The sequence below is a fragment of the Notamacropus eugenii genome, chromosome 1, assembly GCF_028372415.1.
Source record: "Notamacropus eugenii isolate mMacEug1 chromosome 1, mMacEug1.pri_v2, whole genome shotgun sequence".
NCBI lineage: Eukaryota > Metazoa > Chordata > Mammalia > Diprotodontia > Macropodidae > Notamacropus > Notamacropus eugenii.
In genome coordinates, this window is record NC_092872.1 from 247727640 (window position 1) to 247748911 (window position 21272).

General features: G+C 38.1%; 1 protein-coding gene and 1 pseudogene across 1 annotated transcript; both read right to left on the reverse strand.

Moving 5' to 3' along the window:
* Positions 1–21272, reverse strand: part of LOC140524983 (riboflavin kinase-like) — a 44871-nt pseudogene that overhangs the window by 13311 nt on the left and 10288 nt on the right.
* On the reverse strand, positions 7312–8241 carry LOC140524969 (olfactory receptor 13A1-like). Its single transcript, XM_072639897.1, has one exon. The coding sequence runs from the start codon at positions 8239–8241 to the stop codon at positions 7312–7314; it is 930 nt and encodes a 309-aa protein (XP_072495998.1).

Sequence of the window (21272 nt, forward strand, 5' to 3'; positions counted from 1 at the left end):
AAAGTCCAATATCCACGAAGATTGATGCTCAACAGGTGTTCTTACAAAAATGCTATGAAGTACACAAATTTCTCTTGCAGTATCCTGGATGTCAACATTGGGTCCATGGGAAAGTTGAGTGAAAAATATTAGTGTGCTCATTCCTTATGACATCTAAGTTTATAATGGCAAAAAGAATTCTTACCTCCTTCACAGGAATTTTCAAAAAGGTAGAAAATAAACCAGTTTTTAAGGAGAGAGGTAGGATTGAGAGTTTTCTCATGGGATTCTGTCAGGCCTGGTTGCACAGAAAATATGTGAAGGAGTAATTAGATGGTGGTGTTTATACCATCACTACTATAGGGACATAGAAGTTGCTTCCAGGGCAGAGCTCTTGGGAAAAATTAAAAGAGGCATTCATCAAACTTGAGATATGAAAGGGATCTTGAGGATAGTGGAGTCCAACTCCCTCATTATAGAGGAAGAAAAAAACTCAGGAAAGTGAAGTAAAGCAGAACTGGCTATTAAACCCAGATCTTCTGGTATTTTCATCATCATTTTGGGGTCATAGATTCAGAGTCAGAAGAAAATTTAGAGTGCATTTAGTCCATCTGCATCACTTTATTAGAAATGGAAAGAGAACCTGAAAAATGCAGACAGGAGCAGAGAGAGGGAGAGAACATTCAATCCATAAAGTAAAATATCTAGAAATCTCTTTAAGCCTTTTAGAACTACCAGAGCAATTAATGTGCTAATTTCAAATCTTGCTTCTCCATTACTCCAGTGGTACATACTACAACCCACACTCAGATTTGATCAATTGTCTTGGTACATTGTGGTTTAATGATTCATCAGAGTTGAGCCAACCTATATCTCTCTTCCTTTTCTCAGCAACTACTAGAAAAATCTTTCTTCACTCTTTCCCTATATTTTCTCTCCTCTCTTTCTTCAACCCTTTTCTAACATCATTCAACTGAAATTTTTCTCTCCAAAGTTACTAATAATCTACTTAACTGCCAAACCTGACGGTCTTTTCTCTATCTTCCTGGTATCTCCGATTCTTTAGACACTGGTGACTGCCATCTGCTACTATTCTCTTCTCTCTTTCTCCTACTTTCTAAATGTTTCTTTGGCTACTTTTATGGACTATCATTCATATAATCCTTTGGCTATGAATGCGCCCAAAGTCTCTGTCTTAGATCTCTTGACCCCTCATCTCTCCTCATCATCTTTTTCAGCACATTAATTGTCATGTCTTTATAGATGATTCTCTGAGTTGTATATCAGCTCCTATCCTTTCTCCTCCCCAACAGTCACTCTATTGAGTTGAGCTATGGTCCCAGATCACTGATCACCTATCAGACATATCAAAATGGATATTCCAGAAACATCTAAAATTCAGCATGGCTGAAACAGAGCTTATCTTGAATTCCCTCATCCCACCAATGACTCTTCTATATCATTCTTCCAGGCTTCCAAGTTCATAACCTCAGTATTATCTCCTATTCTTCATTCTTTCTAACTCACATTACCTGCATAAAACCTTTCACACTCATTCCTTTCTTTCCTCCAGGCCCTCTTCACCAGATGACCACTGAAAAATATCACAAAGAAAATAAAACTGCCTATAACATTAAAAAACAGGAAATGATTGACTTCTAATATTAGGGTCATATATCAAAATAAATCTAGGACCTGAGGAGAAAAGCATTTTATGGGGTGGGTAAAGGAATGTGTGCTCATCCTTCATTGCCAAAGCAGACCATGCCATCAGAGAAATGATGACATGACTTGCCCTTGACTTTGTTTTGAGTGAGGGAGGGCTGTGCAGGTCACCAGCCTCACTTCTCCAAAGCCATCTGAATCCAGTGACCAGATATTCATCAGGATGACTGGAGATGACCCAGGATGAGGCAACTGGGGTTAAGTGACTTGCCCAAAGTCACACAGCTAGTGAGTGTCAAGTGTCTGAGGTGAGATTTGAACTGAGGTCCTCCTGACTCCTGCACTGGTGCTGTATCCACTGCACTAACTAGCTGGCCCTAAGGGTAGAACTTTACCAACCAAACTGACTTTAAGAAGATATATAAAGAAGTAAAGAAAGCGAGAGAAGAAACTTAAAAAGGGTGGTGTGGGCCTGCCAGAATAGTAGCAAGAGATCAAAATGAAGCAAAGTTTCAGGAAAAACAAAGGAAATGAAATAAGAGGTGTTCTGTCTGATTATTAGCTATATTGAGGGAAAGAAGAAGTTTGGCTAAGGGACATGGTTATGGGTTGAAGTGGTTAGGGTACTCTAATCAATAGTGAATAAAGGTAGAGATACTGCACTCATGTTTTACATTGGCTTTCTCTAACAAGGAAGATAATATTTGGACTTGAAAGGACTGAGTGGGAAGAAAAGTCATAATAGAAAGTTGAACCACAAGGTTGTCGGGGGCTTTGTGACCCCCGACCCTGGGGTCCGTGAGACCCCAGACTCAAGATGCTCTTGTCCAGCAAGAGACCTTGTTCTGCGAGTAATGAATGAGGCAGGAGGCAGGATGGCAATCAACTCCATTTATTCAGCTGAGAATCAGGGTTTATAAAGGCTGTAACCACAATCACATGCAGGCTGAGCTCATCCCATTACTTCACCATCTCATGACTAACCCATGTCCTTGTGCCCAAAGCAAGTAATGAAGCTTACCTAGCTCCTGAAGCTAGTTCCTGAGTTCCCAGACCCAACTGCAACTTATCTGCAGGAACATCAGGTTCCAGGGTCATGGAGAGCTTCTGCCAGGGTTTGAGTAAGCACAAGTCCTACGGGAACAGTCTTTGCCTCTGCTATGGCTTTGATCACAGGACTCGCACTCCCCTGAGCCCGTTACACAAGGTAAATAAGGATATAAAAGAAGAGCACATGCATGTCCTAAAGAAGTCAAATCACCAGGTCTAGATAAACTCTATCTTCAGGTATTGGGGAAAAAACTCCAATATCACTGGTTTCTAACAAAAGATTATGGATATCGAGATAAGTACCACAGAATTGGAGTCAGGCAGAGATTGTGAGGACTTATACAATTATAATACATTCTTGCACTCTCCCAGTTCAGTTCCCTTGACATATGGAAATGTCATGCATTTTTTCCTATCTTCTTGCCTTTTGATTTTATCCAAAAATATCTGCTTTCTGAATATGCTGATCTCTGCCAAAAAATATACTGTTGCATGATATGTTCTTCATTCTAAATTTTTGACATGGCTGTTTTGCTCACCAGTTTCTATTTTGAGAGCTCCAATTTCAATTCAGATTTCCATCTTTACTTCTTATTCGATTTTTGCTGGACATTCTTTTGCCTGCTCCACTGACATTTCTGAGGAATGAATTTATTGAAAAATTTTTCTCTTCATTGAAAAATTATTTCCTTTCCATAATAACACATTCATTATTTTGGTTTCTTTCCATGATTGGTTGTTTATCTCTTACAATTTTATCAGTTCTATTGTTGGTTTTTCTGTGTGCCTGTTCCTACAATCTGCCCTCTTAGTAAAAATGTGTTCCTTTTTATTTTAGTTTGAAACAAAGTAGCCAATCCCTTTGGATCTCCTTCAATACCTTCAATTTTTAACTGGATATTAACTTCAGGTAATGTGCGGCATTCAAGGCACAGGTTGGAAATTTGGTTTGAGAGGAGGGGGTGGGCTCAGGGATTTCTGCTGCCAGATTAGAGATATTATCAGGTAACTCTACCACATGCAGTCTGGGTATGAGTAGGATTGTATTGTATGTACAGGTCTCTGTCTGATTGAGAGTTCTTAGTCCATGAGCAACACATGGTACGTGGGAGATCTGGGGCTAGCAGTAGCCAAGATGGCTTCATCCTGCTTGGAGCTAGACCTGGGGCTGGGGTAATACAATAAATATTTTCCCCTGACTAAGAGATCTTAACTGATAAAGATATGTGACAAAGGTCACTAAAATAGATCCAATTTTCACAGGAAATAATTTTAATTGATTATACCACACTAAGAATATTAAGGTAATGAGGATAAGAAGGGAAACTGGGGAAACATATTTTTATCACCTATCTCTGATGAGTCAGATATCCAAGTTCTAAGGTAATTAACAGAAACACATGAGACCAAAAGCCATTTCCTAACAGAAAGTAGTCTAAGGAAAGAAATAGAAGAGCCATACATTGTCAACAGCTAAATGAAATGCTTCAGTCACTTATAGTAAGAGAATTCCCCAGGACCAGGTGCATCAATTGAAACAAAAATGTGTTTGGTCCTTCAAAGCATCCTAAAATGTCATTCCTTTTATAGGAAGAGGAACATACTGGATGAGTAGCACACACTAATGCTGATGGAATTTTAACTGACCCAATCATTCTGAAAAGTAATTTAGAATAATGTTAACATCCACACACTTTGATTCAGAAGGCCCACTGCTAAATATAAATCCAAAAGAAGTCAATTATTTTTAAAAAGCTTTCATATGTCCCTTCCCAGTTCCCCCCAAAGAAACCCATGTTTTCAGCAGCACTTTCTATAATACAAAAAAAAAAAACTGGAGGTAAGGTAGATGACCACCTGTTAAGCAATTACTAAACAAGTTATGATACATGAATATATTATCCTTTTGTAAGAAATGATTAATAGGACAAATACAGAAAAGCATGGGAAAACATATGAATTGTTTCAATGTATGGAAAGCATATTCAGGGAAACAATAGATAGACAGATGTAAGGGGCGCTGACCACCATACCATCTGGGACGCCACACTGACGGACATCAGGTAAACTGAGTCCGGAGCAGGGAAGGGTGAACAAGATGGCGCTGGAAGGGACAGCCCCACCCCTGGTTTGTTGTTGTCACTATGGTTCCAGCTTGTGTTCATTTCTATAGTTTCGGGTTTGTTTAGGTGTGTTACCATTGTTCACTGGGCTAGCTAGCAGAGACTATATAATCAGAGTGCTTGCTTGAATAAATCAGAGTTGCTTCACTGACCTGCTCTCCCACCTCGTTCTCTTACTCGCAAGCTCCACAGGAGGACGAGCAGCCTGCTGGCCAGGCATAAAACTTGCTCCTCTTGGTAAGCTATGCCGTAACCACAGCAACTTGGAGCCCACCAACGTGGGGCCAATAGCAGACAGACAGACAGATAAGTAGACAGATAGATGTACATGTAGACATAGACATATATATAGATATATACTCAACGGCTACAACAAGTAAAAACAACAGCAAAATGGCTGAAGCTGAATGTTGTGAAATAATGACCAGAGGCTATCAATGAGAAGAAAGTCCTATTGTCTACAACAAGATAGAAATGTTAATAACAAAAACTAATAGAAAGAGCAAAATGACTGGAGGCAGAGTGAAGTGAATTAAGCCAAGAAAACAATATATACAATATAAATGAAACAATGAAAATGGAAAGACCATACCAAGTAAAAGTTAATGTTGTAAAATGACAAAGAATAAAGATAGTTCAAAAGTAGAGATATGATGAGAAAACCAAACTCCAACCATTTCATCTTTTTTTTTTTAAATTTTGCTTTCTTTTGAATATTATCTGTTATATGGGATGACTCTCTGGGAGACGAAGGAAATTTTGATAATATAAAATAAAGACATCAATAAAAATATTTTTAAAGAAAATGTAATCACCAATTCTGAACCTGAATAGAAGATATAGAAGGGCACTTCATCCCCTATTTTACAGAGATGGGGCCAGGATATAAATGTGAAACTGTATGTTAAACTTTTTTAGTGTTGGTCGGGTGTTGTTTTTCTTATTCTCTCTTATAGAAGTTGATTCTTTTGGAGGTGGAGGAAAAAGAGACATTGGAAAATGTAGATAATGCAAAACAAAAGATCATGATAAAATGCATTTTTAAAGAGTGACTTTTTGAGTAGGGTAGGGAAAGAGGTAGATTTTGAAAGAAAGTTTACAAAATCAGAAGCTATTCCACCCAACTCATCCCTGAGGCCAGAACCCCCTCTGCAGTGCCCCTCAGAACTGGTCATCAAGCCTCTACTCAAAGGCCCCCAAAGATCAAGAGTCCATTACCTCCTAAGGCAACACATTTAACTTCTAAAGAGCCATGATACGTTTTCCTGTGATTCCCCACAGATAGTTCGTTAGTGAATGATGTGTCATTTGAAGGTATTGGATAAATATCCAAGTACAACAACTTGAGTTTATCAGTCAATAAACATTTGCTAAGCACCTACTATGTGCCAATCACTGTATTAAGCACTAAGGATATAAAAAAAATGCAAATAACAGTCCCTGTCCTCAAGGAGTTCATAATCTAGTGGGGAGGGGAGAAAACAAACAAATCTACATAAATGATGTATAGAACAAACAGTGTTATTCAGCCATTTCACTCATGTCTGACTCTACATTATCCCATTTAGGGTTTTCCAGGCAAAGATACTGGAGAGATTTGCTTATTTCCTTCTCTAGCTCATTTTATAGATGAGGACACCAAGGCAAACAGGGGTAAGGAATTTGCCCAAGGTCACACAGCTGGTCTCTAAGGCCAGATTGGAACTGAGAAAGAGGAGTCTTCCTGATTCCAGACCTGGCACTCTATCCACTACCATCACCTAGGTGCCTATAAGATAGCTAGTAAGTAATTAACAGAAGGAAGACGTTAGAATTAAGAGGGGCTGGGAAAGATTTCCTGAAGAAGGTGAAATTTTAGTTGAGACCTGACGGAACCCAGGGAAGTCAGAAAGTAGAGATAAGTAGGGAGCATGTTTCAGGAATGGGTTGTTAGCCAAAGACAAGAACCAGAGCCTGGAGATGGAGTGTTTATTCACAGAACAATACAGAGGCCTGTGTCATTGCACAAAAGAGGATTTGGTGAGAAGGTAAGGTATTAGGGACAGCTAGATATAGAAATGGATAGAGTACTGGGTTTGGAGTCAGGAAGATCTAAATTCAAATCCAGCCTCAGATACTTACTAGATGTGTGACCCTGGGTGAATTGCTTAATCTCTGCTTGCCTCAATCCACTGCAAAAAGAAATGGAAACCAATCCAGTAGCTTTACCAAGAAAATCCCATGGACAGAGTGGTCCATGGGATCATGAAGCATTGGACACAAGTCAATAATAACACAATAACAAGTTGTAAGAATCCTAGAAAGGTGGGGAAGAGGAGGAAGTTGTGGAGGGCTTTGATGACAAGGGATTTACAAGAAAAACAACAATTACAAGAAAAAGCATTATGTAAATCTGAATAAAGACATTCACAAAAGCATTTTTCTTGTATCTAGATTTCAGAGTAGTGTTTAGAAATAATATTTCAAGGAAGCCATCTTGGTGTATTCCAATTATTTACCAAATAGATGGAAACATTTTTTTGAGGGCTGCTTTAAAATCCTTATTCCTCAGTGTGTAGATGAGAGGGTTTAAGGTGGGACTGACTGTGGTGTACAAGAGAGCCACCACTTTGCCATTATCCATTGAAGAACTGGAGCCTGGAAGCATGTAAGTGTATGTGATTGTGCTGTAATATATGGTGACCACGATGAGGTGGGAGGAGCAGGTAGAGAAAGCTTTCTTCTTCCCCTCCATGGTGCGGATCTTCAGGATATTGGAGATGATGAATCCATATGACACCATAGTGAGCACGAAACTGACAACTCCAAAGTATATATCTGCAATGACTATCATGATGTTGTTCATATAAGTGGAGCTGCAGGACAGCAGTAGCAAAGTGGGGACTTCACATAGGAAATGATTAATTTGGTTGGGACCACAGAAAGTTAATCGTGTCATCAGGCCAGTTTGCAGTGATGAGCTGAGAGTGCTAGTAGCCCATACGCTGCCTACTAAGAGCATGCAAACTATCTTGTTCATCATGGTACTATAACGTAAAGGGTGGCAGATGGCCACATACCTATCGTAAGCCATAGCTGTGAAGAGCAGAAGCTCAGTTCCCAAAAGCCAAGAGAAGAAATACAACTGAGTCATGCAGCCATTATATGAAACGGATTTCTTCTCCACAACAAGGTTCTCCAGCAATTTGGGCAGAACTGCAGATGTGCAGCCTATGTCTATGATGGCCAAGTTGGCAAGGAAAAAGTACATAGGAGTATGGAGATTTGAGTCCATACAGATGGCCATGATGATAAGCATGTTGCCAGTGAGGGCCATCAGGTAAAGAAAGAGGAAAGACATAAATAAGAAGTACTGGAGTTGAGGTGTCTCTGAAAAACCCTGTAGAACAAATTCGATCACCAGTGTTTGGTTGATCATTTCCATTTGACCCGAAGATTCCTCTGGAATCAGTCACAGGAAGTCTGTCACAGTGGAGGCTCCCTCACATAGTACTGGATAATTCAGCTGAACTTTAATAGAGATATCAGGCAGAGGTTTGAATTAAAGTTGAAAAGTGTTTTAATTTTAGATTGAGTGGTTATCATGTCCAAGTTAGAAACTGCAATTGTCAACATTTCAGCCCATGAATCACCTAATGATGACTCTAGCACTACTACAGAGCTCAACAGAGAGTATCAAGAGGTTCAGTCCCTTCACCAGTACCTTCCACACTCACTGGCCTTTCCCAAATTTCTTTCTTTATCTTCTCACTTTTCTTCTGTCCCAATGTTTTATTTTTAATTTTTTGCTTCCATCATTTTGTATTTTCTTCCTGTGGAAGCAGCTACATAGTGCACTAGATAGAACACTGTGCCTGGAATCAGGAAAGTGAGTTCAAATCCAGACTTAAACCCTTTCTAGCTTTGCAACTTTGGAGCTTCTGTCTGCCTCACTTTCTTCAACTGTAAAATGTGGCTAACAATGGCATCTCTCTGCCAGGGTTAGTTTTGATCTGTTATTTTTATGCTTTTTAAGGGATGGGACTGTGTCTTCACTGTCTTGTAGGTCCCCTTTTTTCTGTCACAGTATAGTGGAAATGACACAGGCTGTAGAGTCCAAAGTTTGGGGTCTGAGTTTGCTCTGACACATTCTAGATAAGTGAATTTGGGTAAGGAATTTTTACCTCTCTGAGCTTTGGCTTTCCCATTGGCAAGACAAAAATCAAAATACTTATAATGTGTACCTCATATGATGATCTAAACTAAAGTGTTTCAAATGCCTTAAAATATGACATAAGTCTGGGTCGCTGTTGCTAAGTTTCAATATAAACCCCTTTTGTTTTTCTACTCAGCAGACTTTCTGCTATTCTATAAACTACTAACAACCCCCCAACCACAACAATAAAAAACCCACAATAACTAATGTCCTTCTCCCTCTTCTTCCAATGCCCTCCCCCCGCCTCAAAGAAAATGGAAGTTAAGGAGAAAATGTATTGCCTTTAGAGGTTTAAGCAAAACATAGCAACTCCAAAGTTGAAACTGTATTCTCATTTTTTTCCATTTTACCAAGGAATAATTAACTAAAATCAAAAAGGATATCTGTAAGTTCAGTTTAGTCATGTCCGGTTCATCATGAACCCAGGTGGGATTTTCCTAGATAAGACTAGTTTGCCTAAATAGGGTTAAGTAACTTGCCCAGGGTCACACAGCTAGCAAGTGTCTGAGACCAGTTTGAACTTATGAAGATGAGTCATCCATGACTACAGGCCTAGCATTCTAGCTACTGTCCCACCTAGGTGCCTCTGAGACTTCTATAAAGCCCCACACCGAATATTCAATGTGAGTGAGCCCATTCGGAAGCCTAAGGGACCCAGATTCCCAGAAGCCTTGGTGTATTTATAATAGCTGACATTTACACTACACTTTAAGTGCTGTAGAGTGTCATTTTAAGTGTTTTTAAGATTCTATTCTTTAGTTAAACACATCCCCCAACATACCACACAGCTGCCAAAAAATAACATCCACACACAGCTGTTAACCATCTTACTTCACATCCCATCAGCTATTGTATTATTCCATTTGAGCTTCACATCAGCTCTTGAAGGTATGTATTATTGTTCCCATTTTACAGATTAGGAATTGAAGATCTACATTAAATGACTTGCTCAAAGTTTTGTAACTAGAGAGAAGCAGACTCAAGGCTAGAACCTAGGTTTTCTGATTCCCCTATGCAGTCCCTTTCTTACTACATGTTGCCCACTGTTGAGCTTCTCCAATTTATCCTAAGGGCCCTTTCTCTCCTTGTTTATTTCCCCTTCCTCTACTACCCATAAAAAAATTCTTAGAAAACCTTCAAAGAAATTCATGGTCCTCAGCCTTGGAGGATGAAAAGGAAACTTTAGTCACAAGCAATATGTGGCACCCATGGAAAGAGAAGTGTGGAGATACATCCCTGAAGCCACAGAATGAATAAAAGGGTAGAAAAGGACCTGAAACAAAGCATATCATACGAAACGAAGTGCCAGATTTGAGTAGTAAAAACCTGGGCTAGAGGCCTGTTTCTGCCATATACTAGTTATGGAGCAATGGACAAGTCAGTTACTCTCTCGGAATTTCAGTTTTCTGGGATTATAAATTGCAGATGAGTCAAACTCACCAAAGACCTATGCCACTTCCCTTCCTATTTCCTACCCTCAACTAACCCTCAATCAGCTGAAACTCCTCCCTTAAATACCATCATCAGGGCTACAATAAAACTTTGAGTAGAAAGGGGTCTTAGAAATCTCTTGGACCTTAACCTTTTTTTAGGACATGGCCCCCTTTTGCTATGTCTGGTAGAATTTAAGGGCCCCTTTTTGGAGTAATATTTTTCAGTGCATAAAATAAAATACACAGGGTAGTGAAAGGAGTCAATTCTATTAAATATAGTTATCAAGATGTTTTCTTGAATTTCATTAACTGTAGGAATAAGAAACTCCCACTACTCTATCTTTTTTATTTTACAGATATGGGAACTGAAACCTGAAGGGAAAAGATTTGCTTGAGGTTACACTAACAAGATCATTATGTGAATTCCAGTACTCAAACTCTAACTCTGGTGGTATTTCCACCACAACAAGGAAGTTTTGGACTGTGGTTACTCAGAATTCCATTTAGAGAAGGGCAGACAGGGTATATGTTCCTGGTGTTAGAATCCTGACATTCCATGGAAACATGGTTACAAAAGGTGGTTTGCTTCTATACTCCTTTGACAGTAAGTTCAAGGCATAGATATCTTTGATGTATGACATTAAATAAGCTTTTTTGCACTGTTCAGATAATATGATCACTATGACTAACATCACTTCTACAGGAAAGTATTTGTACAAGTTCTAAACAATCAGAACTTTGGGGAAACAATGAATTAATGAACTAGCGAATGTCAGTATCATTTCATTGATGATAATTTCCTGTCTTCAAAGTGGAATATACCACCACCATCAAGAGGCAATAACATCTCCAGGATCATTCCCATGTTTGTGTACTACACTTTCATTCATATTGGGATACAGTAAAGAACATATAAACTCTGGAGTCAGAGGCCCTGGTTCAAATCCCAGCTCTAACACTTCCTAGTTGTATGTCATTTGTCTCCCTAGGACTCATTTCCCTATGGTGTAGCAAGGATCATTGTTCAGTTGTGGGTCAGACTAAATGACCTCTGAAAGAACCTCTGAGGTTCTTTCCATCTCCAATTCCCATTAATAAGGTCATTTATAATTAATAGCAGAATGACTGTTGGTCTTTCCTTGGCTGCCCTGGTAAGCCTTCTTGTGGAGTACAATAGTAAGCAAAAGCTGGTCCACATTCTTCATGGTATTCTTAGTAAGATGGAACCAGACCATCCATTTGTTCTCTATTGTTCTCATGATTTTTAAAGCACACAATACTCATCCCTCTTGCTCTTTCTCTTGGGCTGTTTTATGTCTCTAGGAACATAAGATTCAGGGCTGAAATGGACCCTAAACCTCATAAACACCTTATCACACAGAGGAAGAAACTGAGGCCCAAAGAGGTTAAGGAACTTACCCAGAGTCATATCAGTAGCCTAAAACAGAAAAGAAATTTGAACTCAGCTTATCTGACTCCAAATCCAGTACTCTGTCCATGACTGCTCTTTCTTCATATGGACTAGAGGATGTTCCTTCTTCATTGCTTGTTTCTTCAAACTGAAAAAAAGGAAGCTTAAGGAATGTGATATTCCAGTTTCAGGTCAAAATGCAAATGTCTGACTTTTTGTCCAATAGGACCTCATTTATCTTTTTAAATACAGGCATCATGTGGAATAAACTCTTTTAAGAAGAAGCATCTTATAACCAGAAAGGAGTAAAAGACCTTTTCTTAGTCAGCCTCTGCCTTTCATTTAAACAAGATGCTTCCTCTATTCCTAATAAATTTACTGTCGGTCTGTTAACTGAAAGTAGTTAAGTAGGCATTTGAACCATGGGGAAAATAAAATTAGTTGAAAGGATAAGAGTTGGACCCTTGGGATATCACTCTAAAAATAATATTACTTTTGGCCCTAAAGGATCAATTAAGGCACAGTTTGACTGCCCTAATTACATAGAACCAAGTGCATTTCCTGAAATCCAGTTATGTATCTGAGATTGTTCATAAAAACTGACCAGCAATTTAGTTGGATTTAATAATATAGGTACCATATTCAGGCATCAGTCAATGAAGATCTGAAGGAAAGTTGCCTGTAACCTTTGACCCAGAAATACCACTACTAGCTTTATTTCCAAAGAGGGTTAGGGAAAAGGAAAAGAACCCATATGTTCTGAAATGTTTATAGCAGCTCTATTTGTGGGGGTGAAAACTGGACATTCTGGTGGTACCCATAAATTGGGAAATGGCTAAACAAGTTCTAGTATATAATTTACAGTTATGCCCTAAGAAATAAGCTTGCTAACCACAAAAAAATGTGGAAAGAGTTGAATGAAACAATAAAGAGCAAAATGAGCAGAACCAAGAGAAAGTTGTATAAAGTAAAAGTAATATTGTGTTAAGAAGAACTTTTGAACCAGAGTCATTTTGAGTATTATAAATATATAAATAAATCCTCAAAGAACTTATGAAGGAATTCACTCTCTGCACCCAGAGAAAGAATAGATAAACAGAACATATAGAATTATTTTATGCACACACACACATTCATTACATACATAATGACATTCACACATATATAATGTGTCTAGTGGTAGCCACCTCTAGGGTGGGGAAGGAGAGAAAACAGGAAAAAGTGGGGTATCTCTTACTATCTCTTCTTTCAGGGTATTATTTTTTATATATATGAATGCTGATGAAGGATATGGATTTACTTTATATCCTGCTACTTTGATAAAATTATTAATCAGCCTGTTTTTAGTGGAACCAAAGTTACATTACATTCTACATTTTATATTTGCTCTAAAACATGTGACTTTCTCAGCTTCCTTCCTTATTTCAGAGTATTTCAAGATCTGGCTCTGCTGTTTACTAGTCACATGACCTTCAGAAATTCATTTAATCCCTTTTCATTTCATACAGCATATCATAATGAAAACAGATAAAGAAATAGCTTTCCTGTGAATCTCATAAGATTTTGTGGGCATCGAATAAAATAACAAGGAGAAATGGATATATGAATATCAGTTATTATTGTTATTATTTCATACTCTTGTCTACTGAATCTTTACATGACATTAGTAGTATATCTAACCATATTTTCTGTTGGCTTTGTGATTTTTGGGCACAGTTATACAGCTAGTGTTATGAATATCTCTACCAATCTCTTTAAGCAGCTTTCTAATCTTGTACAAAATAATGTACTGTTTTATGGGCAAAGATCACTCACATTTGTCAGGAATCAAAGATCTGAAAGTATCAGATTGACATGCTGGGTCAGTATTAGATTATCTCAGAAAGCAAAGAGATATTTTCCCAGTGGCCTGATAATTACATTCCAACAGAAATGTACATTTTCTGAGGGCAAGGATCATTTCATTTTTTGGTCTCTCTCTCGTGTCTACACAGTCCGAGGTATATGGCGGGTTCTTAATAAATATGCATCGAATTAATTATTTGAGGAGGTGGAAGGATATAATGGAGACCAAAGGCTGAATTTCAGTCCTTGGCCTCTGTAAAAGAGGCTAAGCACAGAACTTCAGAAGCAGATACCAAAACAATGAGGTAAAGAGATGAAAGGGGCTACAGCGACTTGAAATAGCTTCCTTTGGTGGAGAAAGCTGTGTTCACTGGTGGGGACCCTCCAGTGAACAATGTGGCCACAGGATGGCCACAAAGATGGTAAAAACCAAGGACTAAGCCTCCTGAGTATAGAAGTTCATGAACAATTCTAAAGACCTAAATTAAGCTTCCTTCAGAGAAAAGAAATCACCATGTAAAAGCAGAATCATTGTCTTTCTCCCATTCTGAACTTTCTGGTCACTGTTAAGGGAATGATCTAGTCGTCTAGGCTCACAATCTCATTATCATCACTGACTCCTCACTCCCCCTCTACCCTTCTTCCTAAGTTCTTAATCCTCATTCTGAGGCTTCTATACTCTCATATATACCCCTTTTTCTCTATTCACATCATCACTAACTAGTTAGCATCACTTCCTAGTTCAAGTTCTCATTATCTCTCATCTGGACTATGGAAATAGTCTTCCAATGAACATTCTTTGTCTGATTGTGTTCGTCCTTCCTTGCCGAAGAAGACCTTGCCATCAGAGAAATGATGACATGACTTACACTTGACTTTGTTTTGAGTGAGGGAGGGCTGTGCAGGTCACTAGTCTCACTTCTCCTTCACAGCCATCTGAATCCAGTGATCAGATAATCATCAGGATGACTGGAGATGACTGGGAGACCTTGGGCCCTTTAGGCCAGGGTCTTTGCAGGCACTCACTTAGGGTGAGGCAATGCCCATTCATTGAATAGGCTTAAGAAGTAGCTAGGGCATAGCCTCTTTAATAAGGTCAAGAAAAAGAAAGATATCACACTGACTGGGAAACAGCAAGTTACTATTGATAATCAATCTCAAGCTAGGAGGGTCCAGAGGAGTCCTCAGGCAGAGCCCCAGTGGAGTCCCAGTTTCAGAGTGCAGTAGATTTAAGTAGGTTTACTTTTTTAAAAAATACAACCCCTCTGCTCAACAAATTCCAGGGTCTCTCTGATATCACCCTAGGTATAACAAAGACATAAGACACAGATCTTATTCTCAGAGAGGAAAAAGAGTCAAAGCCAAAAACATTTAGGACAGTTATCATGTTGGTGTAATGGTAATTAAATTAGGATCTTTGGCTGCTTTTGTTTTAGTACAATCAAGTGCCTCTAATTGAATCTTGCCTTTATTAATCAAGAGGCTTTTAAAGGAGTAAAGTACAGAAATAAGAGTTTCCTTAACTAGAAATAGTATACCTATTTGTATTGTTAATTATTTTAATGTGATTAAAGATCTTCCCCACCCATTAATGGGTCTGCCCATTAAGAGGAGTTTGATTAGGGAAGATTTGTGGGAAGGACCAAGCCTTTTGTTAATGAAGCACTGGTTCTCAAGGGTCATGATGCCCTCTGGCTCCAAAAAGATATGGTATAAATACTCTGAGTTGAGGTTTTAGTTTGGGGATTAGTTTTTGGTAAGAAGGTTTGAGAGCCAAATGAGAACTCTGGGAAGCTGCTAAGGAGCTCCCCAGCTTTGAGAACCCAGATGTTGTGCTTTTCTGTCTGGTAACGATGGTCAGACAGCTATACCAGTCTGTTGAATTATGGCCAGGCAGAGGAAGCCATATCTGTTGATTACTTTGAGGTTTACTGACTGAAAGTGTTTGTTTGGCCAGATGAGCACTCTAGGAAGTTGCTAAGGAGCTCCCTAGCTTTGAGATTCCAGATGTAGTGCTTCCCTCTCTGGTAACTATAGTTAAACAAAATTTTCAAGATAATTATCTGTTGAATTCAGTCAGAGGAAGCCATGTCTATTGATCTTTTGATTTCTGTGTTTTCTTGAAAATTCACAGTGCTGACTCCCTGAACTAACTGAGTAATATATGGAGTTGGTTAACAGAATGATACATGTGCTTTATTAAAGTAACTTTTAGTCCCTTGAAAGTTGTTTTCCTTTTATGAATTCAGATCTAAGAACCTGTGAAAGCAGGGCCCCCTGTGCATGTTGGGTGCTTACTGCTACAGTTGGACAGGAAATAAGCGAGTGAAAAGAGAAGTGTGATTGTGAAAGAATGTTGGTTGTAATGGGCACTGATGGAGGGATTGAATTTTCTGATCATTTCCTCATTTTGGAATAATATCACTGTTACTACCTTTAGTAGGTGGTCCTTGCAGAGGTTTGAGAAGCATTGAAACATGCTACTTATTTAGGGTACGATATTTAGGGTAGGACAACCATTTTACCTACTATTGAAACATATTTTAACCTTTCAACTTCTTTACAATCCCATACTGAAAAAGACTTCCTCTGAATTGATTAAGAGGTCTAACATGGTCAAATGACCATGAAAAATCAAATACTAGTGACAGAGTTTATCCTTCAAGGTTCTCAGAGACACTTCAACTGCAGATTTTCTTATTTAGCTCTTTACTTTATCTTACAGATCTCATAGGAAACATGCTCATTTTCATTACAATCAGTCTGAACTCAGATCTCAATACATCCATGTATTTTTTTCATTAGCAGCTTCTCCATTTTAAATGGTGGCTGCATGTGTACTGTTCTGTCTAATTTCCTGGAAAACTTTGTTGTGGAGAAGAAAACCATCTCTTTTGACGGTAGCATGAGTCAGTTATTTTTCTTCTCTTGACTTGTGGTTACTGAGCTCCTAATCTTTACATCTGTACCTTAACAGATACGTGACCATCTGCCATCCCCTACATTATGGCACTATATTTGAATAGGATGGTTTGCATACTCATAGTGAGTAATATGTGAACCACTGCTACAATCAGTTCATCAGTACACACTGGCCTGATGGTACAATTGACCTTTCATGGTCCTAGTAAAATTAAACACTTCTTATGGGAAATCACCTCTTTACTGCAAGTCTCCTGTGACTCTACATACCTGAACAATGTCATGAGAGTCACTAAAGATGTGTATTTTGGGATGATCATTTTTGTGCTCACTATGATATTTTATGCCATCATCAACTCCAAAGTCTTAAAGATCTGCACCACCAAGGGAAGAAGAAAGCATTCTCCACTGATTCTCCCCACCTTGAGATGGTCAACATGTGTTATTCCACAATCATATACCTATACGGGTTCTGGCACCTGAATAGATAATGGCTAAATGGTAGCTCTCTTATACACCACAATTGGCCCCAATTTAAGCCCTCTTTTCCACATTCTGAGAAACAATTATTTTAAAAGCAGCACGCAAGAAAGGTTTTTATTCATTCATTAAATAATTAGAATGGGTCAACATAACTTGCTTTAAATGTTATTTTTGTAGTACTCTTTTGAGATATGGATTAAGAAATAATATAAGTTTTAGAATGTCTGTTTAGATTTATACAATGTTTTTCCTTCTGTAATTGTTCAGGATGCTAACTTTGGTGCTTGCATACACACACACACACAGACACACACACACACACACACACACACACACACACACACATACACATTCAAACCCTACAATAGTTTATATAAGTAGGGAACTTTGGGGCAACAGAACACAATGGTGTAAATTACACCTGAGGGTATGATGAGTTTCCCATGTCTGGATGACCAGGTTTCAAGAGTGTCATGAAGGAGCTTCTTGTTTCACACTAGCTTTTATAATCTTAGAGTTCTCTTCCAATTGTGAAATGTTATGATTCCATGAGGACAAAAAAGTGCAAAGAAAAAAAATATTCTGTCCTATGCTACTTTCTCTTCTCTCCCTTGGTGCTCTCATCCAAACCCGTTTCTTTAGATTTTACTCTTCAAAGATGTTTATCAGAGGTAAATAAAAACTCCAAATCTCAGCCCTATGCATCAGCTTTCAGTTTCTTTTATCTCTAGTTCATCTCCTTCCTCACTTCCATTCTCTTCCATTCGGCTACCAGTGTCATCTTTCTAAAGCATGCCATTCCCCCTATTTAAAAATTATCTGTGACTCCCTATGGCCTCTGGAATTAAATATAAACTCATAAATCTCTCAAATATGGATCCAGACTACCTTTCCAGATTTATTTGATATTACTCTACTTCACATATTCGGTGTTCCAGTCAGTCTCCTACTACCTATTACTCAGAGTGTCATGTCATCTCAATTCCCTCTGCCTTATTTCCTTGACTATAATGCATTCCCTCCACACAGCCATTTCTTGTATTTCTTTCCTCCCTAAAGACAGAAATAATTTACCTGAGGTCTGAGGTTTCGTTTTAATTAATAACTATTTCAATATAATTTCTTTGGTAATCTCATGCCTTTTATTTTATGCATTTAAGAACATTATCTGAGTCTATATGATGCATCAGATATAGAAAGGGATTCATGACACAAAAAAAAGGTTAAGAACTAGATTAGCGTTTCTCTATTTCCTCTATAATAAAACACAAACTCCTCACCCTAGCCTTTACTGCCCTGCATACTTTCTCTCCATTCTACTTTTCCCATTTCAGACTTCTCACCTTCATGCATTTTTGGTTATGTAGTCCTTTCCTACCAACTAAAATAGAGTATATCAGTTGTACAATACATATATAATAGTTGACAGCACTGGAGATTTCTTACATTCTAATGCAGATCATTTATAAATTCATCTTTCATTATTAAAATGTCTACCCTTTTTTGTTTGTTTATAATTTGCAAAACTATTCTGAAAGCTGAATATATGTGCACAAGTCTACAAAGAGTGCAAATTTATAATATGGCATATGCTTTACAGGTTGCATGTGAAGGACCATCTGCCACCATGACTTTGCACCCATCATTACTTTTTTCAGTCATAAAATATTTCAATGCCAACCTTCCTTCCTTCCATTGTCCTAAATGAGAAAGCATTTTATGAGTTGAAATTAAGGAAGAGCTGTACCTACTAGAAGAAAGTTCTATTAATTTGGGGGTTTCAGTAACCCCAAAGACCACCACCTATATCTTTGTAGGAGCTTGGCTAGAACCCCATTTAGAAAATGAATGTGTGCAGGTGGTATCCCTGAGTATTGAGAGCTTTAGTGGTGGAAAGCGCTCAACCTGCATAACTCACAGAACTGTCTTGCCAGTTTCTACACTGAGCATAATTGAAAAAAGTATTCTTCACACAGATTCCCTCCCTCCTCACTTCAATGCCTTAGAATTCTTAGCTTACCTCAAGGCTCAACTTAAGTGCTACGTAAAGCCTTTCTCTCCCTTTTATTCATAGTAGCTAATTTTCTCTCCTAACTTCAAATTATTTTGTATTAAAGTTACCTGTTCATATGTTATATTCTCTCCCCACCCTAAAAGAATGGCATCTCCTTGAGATTGAGACTGTTTTATCCCATTTTGGTATTTGTAACCCAAAACACATAACAATATTGGGAACATAGTAGGTGCTTAGTAATTACTTTAATGATTGAATTAAATATGTCCATAAAGTTTGTATATAATTTCTATCCATAAACATTTGTTGTACAGTACCTGTATTTTATCTTTGTCTCTATTAACTTATCTTTTTATTATACTTATCTTCTTACATGCTGTTTCCAATCTATCATGGTGTAACAAATCATCAAATATTGTTCCATTTTTCATTGGCAATAAGACCATATTTATACCATAGGGTTCCATATAATTTACTTCAGTCCATTGCTCTAGTTTGTCAAATTCTTTTTCCATCTTGCTTCTTGTAGCATGACTGATATACTTCTCAGCTTCCTGTCATTTGTAAATCTGATAAGAATGCTATTGATGTGTTCATATGATATATTGGTAAAACAATAAGATAGCACAATTCCAGGCACACATCCCTGGGAAACTCCACTGCAGATCTCTTTCATCCTGTATTCTTCACTATCTCTCACCTTCTCCCTTCCCCCACTATCTCCAAGTTGTTGTCAAGTTCTGCAGATTTCACTTTCACAGCATCTCCTGAATACTCCTTCTCTCCTCTGATACTACCACTGCTCAAATTCAGGCCCTCATCACTTCACACTTTGATTACTGCAATAGTCTGCTGTTAGGTCTGCCTACCTCAAGTCTCTCCCCACTCCAATCCATTCTCTACTCAGGCACTAAAGTGATTTTCCTAAAATGTAAGTCTGATCATGTCAGCCCCTATTCAATAAACTCCAGTGGCTTCCTGTCATCTCCAGGAGCTAATGTAAAATGCTCTGTTTGACATTCAAAGCCCTTCATACCCTCGCCCTCTCCTACCTTTAAAGTGTGCTTACACCTAACTCCCCAACATGTACTATTTGATCTAATGACACTGGCCTCCTAGTTGTTCCACAAAAAAAAATCACTGCATTTCTGGGCTCCAGGCATTCTCTCTGGCTGTTCCTCATTCCTGGAACACTCTTCCTCCTCCACTCTGAATAATGATCTCCCTAGCTTCCTTTAAGTTCCAACTAAAATCCCACTTCCTGCAGAAAGTCTTCCTCAACCCTCTTAATTTGGTGACTTCTCAAATGGTTTAGGTCCTCTGATCATCTGTTAGCTTACTGGATTCTGGACAAAAAAAAAAATGAATATATTAAGTACTGATGGTTAAAGTCATATTTGTTGCTTGTCTAAAAATAAAGGTAATTAATGGCTGAACAAGTTGTGGTAATATGAATGTAATGGAATACTATTGTGCTATTAGAAATGATGAACAGGAAGACTTCAGAAAGACCTGGAAGGACTTATATGAACTGATGCTGAGTGAAAGGAGTACAACCAGATCATAGTACACAGTAACAATCACAATGTTAGAGGAATTTTTCTGGTAGACTTAAGCCTTCACAGCAATACAAGGACCTAAAATATTTCCAAAGGACACTTGAGGCAAAATGCCATACACATCCAAAGAAAGAACTATGGAATTGGAATGCAGAATGAAGCATAATATTTTCTCTTGGATTATGTTTTGTTTTGTTGGGGTTTTTCTCATGGTTTTTCCCATTCATTTTAATTCTTCTATACAAGATGACTAATATGAAAATGTGTATAATAAGAATGCACATGTATAACCCATAAAAGATCACACACCATCTCAGGGGAAAGGAGGAAGGAAGAGGGAGAAAATCCAAGACTTATGGAAGTGATTGTTGAAAACTGAAAACAAATAAATGAATAAAAAAAGACACTAAAATAATAAAAAGAAAAGAAAAATAAAGACAATTCTTTGCAACTAAAAAAATTGATACTTTCCCTGTTTATTATTTCTGATTTATCTTACATACAGCTTTTCATATATTTCTTTGCATGCGGTCCATTCTCATTAGATTGTAAACTCCTTGTATATAGTTCCTTGCAGGAACTGTATTTTGCCT

What these genes read in the sequence shown, in the direction of transcription:
- LOC140524969 (XM_072639897.1), bottom strand. Translation starts at nt 8,241, where the DNA reads ATGGAAATGATCAACCAAACACTGGTGATCGAATTTGTTCTACAGGGT.